Raw genomic sequence first — 7,425 nt, forward strand, 5'->3', positions numbered from 1 at the left:
CATTTTTTTTGTCAGATAAATAGTTTAAGAGATACATCGTAAAAACCATTTCAACCCCTATTTTCAAGATGGCGGCCGTGGGACAAGGGTGGCGACCCCACAAACTTGGTTTTAGCTTTAGACTGACCCCCCCTACACTTCAAAAAAATAAAATCGCGTCCTCTAAAAAACGCAACCCCAAATGTAACTTTTCAATGGACTAATGAGATGTTAAGTCTTATTATGTCCAGTACTACAATGTCTATGTCAAAATGAACGACTAAATCGATTTTTATTTGCGAATGTCGAAACAAGTCAAGTATTATGGTGGTCTATCAACTGTTCTTAAATAAAACTATGATAACTTTGAATTACAATATGTCTATGATGAAGCAGTATGATACAAATACCTATTAACTCGTCTCTGTCACATAGGAAAGATTAGCGTCAAAAAGTTAATACACAAATGGCACATCTGCTTGCCCTCTCACAAGAAAAGGCGTGAGCATGTTATTTACTTTCATAGTCTAAGTTTTATTGACTCAAAAATCATCAACCGACCTTAAAGTTTATGTCTCGCACATGCAATTTTTAAAGTACGTAAAAGTTGCTCGGTCTAAACTAGCAAAATGTGGAGGCAATTTTTTTTTTGTTCGTGCGTAGAGACCTCACTGCACCTGATGGTAAATAGAGTGGGATCCAATAGAATGTCGACTGACGAGAGATAACAGACAATCGACAGAATTATGCCGGCCTGTTGGAACCGGATATACACAAGCTGATCCCGGAGGCTGAGTATTAAATAAAAAAAAATGGTTGGACAACTATGAATAAAAAAATTCCTTGTATGTATTAAAACATTTTTAGTTATTTTTTCTAGACCATTCGTCTTAAAAAAATATTGCGTAACAATCACAAAGGTTGAGAAAGTTGCTCAAGCGATTCTTTTATAACAATTGCATACAAGTTTTTAGTACACGTCCGTCTGAAAGTTGCAATAATAAGTCAATTATTGCTAGCAATAATTGAGAACAATTCTCATCTTTAATCAGGAAAAATAATTGCTCTTAAATGAGACTAAATCTCAAAAAGATTTGTTTGACTATTAATAAAAAAAATAAAAATCTTCAATGTTGAGTGAAGTCGCGAATTAAACTATGTATTTGTTTATATAGTTGATTAGCGGACCGTTATCTGTACAATTGATATTATTTAAGCTTCAACACACATCAGACCTCATTACGAGCCATAGCATTACGGTAAGTAGTTTATTGTATTGACCATGTATTTATTTCAAAAATTATTTATGTAAATCTGGTGTTATATTGAGTTCATTTGATACGTCGTGCTCTCACTTTTAATCTCTAATTATCTAATATCTATGTAATGAATCATGAATCTAATTCATAAACGGCGTATGGGTAATACCGAGTAAAGGGGTAATACCGAATAATGGTGTACATATGTGTATACCGTTGTTTCAAGATTACTGCTCAACCCGACATTTCCCAATACCGACAACATAGCTTAAACCGCTATTTTTAATGTTCCGTAATTATTCGTCACTATTGGTTTAATTATAGTGTATTTGTAATCTTAAAACAAATGCCCCAAAATCCGGTATTACCCAACATACTCATAAAATGCAATAACATACAAGTTGTGTTTTCGATAAGTGATTTACGAAAGGCATTTCGTCTGTCATTTATTGTTTACAATATATTGACTTATATCATTGAAGTATATTCTATAGACACGAACGTCCATATAAACTATTTGTTCAAAATCTGAACTAATATGGCAACCAAAACATCACTGCTATACCCTATTTATTCACTTGAAAAACAAATAATTTTACTTATCTGACTAATATTTTTTAATCAAATCCAGGTTTACACTTAGACTTGAGTTCTGATATCATGAGCGCCACTCCGTACACAACCACAAGCTGTCAATATTGACCATATTAAAGTCAGTTTGAATGGATTGCAGTTCAATTCAGGTGAACACAGTGAATGTTCGGAACGCCAAATCTAGTACGTAGTACATATATATATATCGATGACTTATATTGACGTATATTTCAAAGAGAAATAAAAGCGTATACGGTAGAGATGAAAGCTATACTTCGGAAAAAATACAAACCTCACACTTCATACGAAGAGAGTAATAGGTCAAATACAAGACTAAATAAATAATGAGAATGATAATAATAAAAGTACAGACTATCAGCCTTAAGGGTGATGAACAGAGCAACCCTCAGAGCCTCGCGCTTGCAAAGGGCACTATAAAACCTTACTCACGTTCGGCATTCGAGTAAAAGGCTCCCAATAAATACCCGTGTGCCCTCTGGCATTTAGAAAATTCCGCCACGGCATCCACAGCTTGTCTTAAGAGTCGACTAATTGGAGCTTGGAGAGAATCGCGGGGCGAGCAATAGGCACTGCTCGCTGGACTAGTCCAATTTAAGCGGCTCCGAGATGGACGCCAATGCGGGTGATCTCTCGAAAGTAGAAGCCAAAAGCGTCTTTGACGATGGCTCCATGCAGCTATCTTAGTGCAACAAGATAGCCGGAGGGATTTTTTATGCGCCAAAGAAGGCCACCGCGAGTTTTTGATGGTAGTCCAAACCCAGGCCAAGTAATAGGAAAACACACAATACACAGATGATATTATATTTAAAAAGAAGTTGACTTCCTCGGTGTCGTAGTTGTATTACGTGTGCGGTACGACACCGCTCTAAGGGCCTAGATTCCATTCACGGGAAAAACAGTGATATTGGATTTTTCTGCTTAACATCATTGGTCTGGAATTTGCTCTGATACGGCGCTAGGTTCCCCTCTATCACATTATGGGATGGAATACACATGGCGAAAAATAGGTGCTCTGGTTGCAGCTTTGCTTACCCCTTCAGGAATACAGGCGTAAATGTGTTTGCGTAATGTGTTTGTTTCTATATTTCTCATTTGCTCATTGGTTCAGTGGCAGTCTATGTCGGCTGTAGATAGTGCTTGTTCACACAAGTGATTGTTGTTGGAGCATCAATAAAAAATATTACAAAAACGGGAAAAAATTATTACTTTTCAGAGCTTCTGTGGCATGCGCTAAGTAAACGGTTACAGTTATGACACAAATATGTATGACGAAAATATTCCACTTAAAGGTTCTAAAAAATATAGTATAAAACAAAGTCCTGTCTGAACATGATAAACTCAAAAACTACCCACAGGGCCGTAGCTAGGGGGGGGGGGGCATTGTGGGGCAATGCCCTACCTTAAAATACTAATGTGTAATGGTTATTACGCTCACCGTTTTAGTATAGCACTTTATTTTACACAATTATTAATATATATTTTTAACATGAATTAATTACTAAGTAACACAAGAACCCTTAATTCCAATTAACTTATTAACCGATCAGCTGTCTTTGCAAACATAGCGGTAACGTCAGACGCACCGGCCGGCAGTGCGGGGGAGGAATCGACTAACGGTAGTGGCTTGGATTTTAAAAAAAAACAAACGGACAACGGTAGCCGCCACCGGACTCTTATCGAGCGCGCACGCAAGTCTCTGCATTTTTTAAAATAAATCATAACGATCGCACTATAAGTGACGTTGTATCTTATTCTTTTCAATCAGTGCATTGTGTTACCCCGAATTGGGTGAGTGTTTTTATATGAATTCGGTTTCTATCATCTGTATGACGTGAGTACATTGAAATATGTTATAACGGTTATTGGTACTATTGAATTGATAATGTATTATTGCTGGCGTGAATAACTTCACACCTATGGCATTTTATAATTCTTAACGTCTAGCAATATTACCTACAAATATTACTATTATTTTAAACATATTTGAATGTATCTAGATAGCTATAATTTCCAAATTGCAATAGGGGACCGGCCTATGCTTCATTTTGTACATTATTCTATATGAAATTGAAATTCTACGAAAACAGCATAAAAATTGGTTAAAAAATGAGCGAGTAATTCATATTTAAAATATCGTAACGTGCAGAAGTGGGCATGATGTGGGGATATCGCTTCATCTCTTTCTTTCGCACGCGTCGTAATTCCCGATGACGTCACATGTGGATATTTTGTCTCTTTTCTGTTTCTTGTTAACTAGCCCTTCCACCGAAATTCAAAGACTTATAATTTGTTGATTTTATACCGGATTTTAATAATTCTTTTTGTGTTATAATTTATAAAACGTAAATATTTGATAATAGTAAAGAACAAAAATGAGTCCGGTACCCTATTGTGCTTTTACTACAAGTTTAGCCTAGCTATATTTTGTGATTTTAAGACAAATAATGTACAAGTTGACTGCCTCATCTAAGATGCTATTCGCTGCTGGGACACCGTTAGGTACTTGGTCCCGCTTAGCGCAAATACGCTCATGTGGCAGTCAGTCTCAAGAGTTGGTCATTATTTGACACACCCAATAATTGGGATTTCAGGGTCCACCCGGGCGGGTTAAAATGCCAACGTGCCTGTAGCTTAGCTGGTGCTGTCCCGCTTGCTGCTTATCACCACGAGCTACCGACTAGTGCCAAAAATACGGAGGCTGCGGTTCTAAGAGAGGCAACTGGGGGCCTTCACGCGCGAGGGTTTCAAGGCCAGTGTCCCATTCGGTCGTGCAAGCCGTTCGCGTCTTGGATGCATCCTTACCCCGATACTGTTTTATTTGGTTCCTCTATTTTTTTTCCTAATAAACTTTTGTATCACGCCCTTGACTTTCACTTACCGTCGTAGTCACCGAGCAAGGTGAGTAGGATAGGAAAGGACGTAACAAATGCCCTTCCTTAATAACCAACTAAATTATACATAAATACTCAATCAAAATATATGGAGCAGCGGCTTTAAGTCAGCGGTAGTAAGAATTATTCGTATTGATGGGTGGAATGACCCCCTTTCGAGATTTAAGAGAATTTTATTACAATCTGTATATTACCCTAACAATTACGTAAGTATAAAACTGACTCATTCACGTTCACAAGTAAATTAAACCAAAAATCGATTGACTAGATCAGATCAAGTAACATTTTTACTTTCGCCCTAGCTTTAGCCATAGCTGCCCTACCTTAAATTCAAGTCCAGCTACGGCCCTGACTACCCAGCGAATTTTGATGACATTTGCTATCGAGATAGCTTAAGACCCTGGGAAGGACATTGGCTCCTATCTATCCCGGAAAAACTTTCACGCGGGCGGAACTGTGAAAAATGCTAATACGGTATAAAAGACACTACAATCACAGACAGACTAAATCAAAATCTGATCATTGTTGAATAATTGGTAGTGTAATTCATGTGATCAAAACCATCATCATATGTCATCATAACCATTTCAATAATTTAGCATTTAAACTATTCTTTGAAGTTACTACATACTAACTCAAAAAACTTAAACATTTAATTTACGAATGATTTCTCATTACAGATCGGAAAATGAAACTGGCTATATTGTTTAGTGTGGCGCTCCTTGCGCTGGCAGCTGCTGCGCCCACGAAAGACGTTGACGACACAATAGTTGTTACGTCGGAATTCTTCCCCGACGCTCTCGCTGTGTACACCAGCCAACATGACATCGTGAGTCTGACCGTCCCCCTCAATAAAGCCAACTTCGAAGATGATGAAAGCCTCAACGGTGACAAATTAGTTCTCCTCGCAATCTTTGTAGAAGCTGATATAAATGACAAGGGAGAATACGACTACAAAGGCCTTTACACTCTCAAAGGCGGAAACGCAACGAAAATTCTAGAAACAGGCACAGACTCCGCTTCTGATAAATCTAATTCGCGTGACGTGTTCCTCAGTGCCACTGATGGGCTGTATGTATACAAATACGATGTTCATAAAGTTGAGAAATACGGCTCAGTTAATGACAATTTGGTTGGTATTGCTAAAGTGAACTCTAGCGAAGATATCTTTGTCCTGTCTGCTGATCACGTTCTGTACAAAGTCTCGGAAAATGGAAAAAAGAAGGAGGTAGTAAAACAAGTTAAGGATGCTCGTAAAATTGTCTTGGACTTCTCTGATAATCTGTACTACTATGATGGAGATAAACAAGTCTATGTACTAAGTGATGATGGTGTTAAGAAAATCGAAGGGTTGCCAGCCAACCCTAGCAACGTAGCTTTTGTTAAACCACCATCCATAATTAAAAACGGAGTTATATTTATATCAGACAGGAAATCTTACACCGTATACGTGAATGGAACTAGTGAATTTAATCACTTTGTACTAGAAGTGCAACCTACCGCTTTCGCTATGGAGGGTACAATTATGCAATATTTCGCTTATCAAAAGAAAATATACGAGTACACCATATTAGTATTGATTAACAGTGTGCTACATGCACAGAAATCAGATGCTTTCAAAAAAATCTTAGAAAACAAATCCTCTGAGATTGAATCTATTGCGACCCGCTCCAGAGGAAGTTTAAGGGCTTAAATCATACATGGCGTTTAAATACATTTTATTGTTACAATAAGTCTTTGATTTTATAGAAATCTTTCATAATACTCTTTATTAATAATTAGGAATAACTATCTTCTGCACGCTGTTCCGCCAGCTTGAATAAAGTTTTCCGAGACAATCATCCGAATATATACTTATTTTTTAGGGCGAAAAGTAACCTATGGCCTTCCCAGTCTCAAACTATCACAATATAAAATTTCATCGAAATCATTTTAATCAATCAGCCGTGATAGCGCAACAGACGAACGGATAGAGTTCCTTTCGTATTTATAAGTATGTAATTTCTAATAAGTGAAAATTACTACTTAAAACAAATGCTTACCTAAACATCTTTGTTCTACTCGTATAACACATAACATCATAGTAACAAATGACATAAGAGACATCTAGCGACAGTTTCTTTCAGTGTTTGTCACCATTATGATTTTAACCTTTTGATGTATCTACCTTCTGCTAATCAAATTACAATTCAAATGTCGGAATTCGCTTCTTTTTAACCCTCAAGTGTTTTAACCCTTTAATGCTACAATTTAAAGCGGCATGAGGTGTATTGTGTAGCTTACAAGATTTAAAGTACAGCGCCATCTAGTTTGCTTCTAATGACTCAGATTTCACTTCTCTGAATGTGGATGATGGACATCCATAATCTTTATCCACTAGGGCAGCGCACATTAAATGACTGAGGTGCCCTCAGACACTTTACCTTTTTTTTAAACATTTGACTCCACCCCTCTACTTCACCCTCTACCACCTTTCACTAGTCTTTGAAAACAAAACTAGACTTCAGGCCGGTCTTTAAAAATTAACATAGCTTCGTGTTACCATACATAACCTTCAAATGGATCAGGTTGTTCGTTATCAATAACTAAATAATTAAGCTAAAGGCTTAAGGCTAACAGAAATTGTATGCGATAGGCTGAAGACCCGGTGAAATGGCGCGTATTGGATTAGACCTATGTCC

General features: G+C 37.2%; 1 protein-coding gene across 3 annotated transcripts; it reads left to right on the forward strand.

Annotated features, from left to right (window-relative positions):
- The first annotated feature begins 1,125 nt into the window (after window positions 1-1,125).
- LOC115451632 lies at window positions 1,126-6,585 on the forward strand. Of its 3 annotated transcripts, none has more exons than XM_037436828.1 (3): window positions 3,396-3,641; window positions 4,445-4,602; window positions 5,425-6,585. In XM_037436828.1, the coding sequence occupies exon 3, from the start codon at window positions 5,433-5,435 to the stop codon at window positions 6,435-6,437; it is 1,005 nt and encodes a 334-aa protein (XP_037292725.1). In that variant the 5' UTR covers window positions 3,396-3,641; window positions 4,445-4,602; window positions 5,425-5,432; the 3' UTR covers window positions 6,438-6,585. The 3 variants fall into 3 exon arrangements, with proteins under 3 accessions (XP_037292722.1, XP_037292725.1, XP_037292715.1); XM_037436818.1 differs by lacking the exon at window positions 3,396-3,641 and adding an exon at window positions 3,665-3,684; XM_037436825.1 differs by lacking the exons at window positions 3,396-3,641; window positions 4,445-4,602 and adding an exon at window positions 1,126-1,238.
- Window positions 6,586-7,425: the final 840 nt, after the last annotated feature.

The sequence above is a fragment of the Manduca sexta genome, chromosome 2 (genome assembly GCF_014839805.1).
Source record: "Manduca sexta isolate Smith_Timp_Sample1 chromosome 2, JHU_Msex_v1.0, whole genome shotgun sequence".
Classification (NCBI taxonomy): Eukaryota; Metazoa; Arthropoda; class Insecta; order Lepidoptera; family Sphingidae; genus Manduca; species Manduca sexta.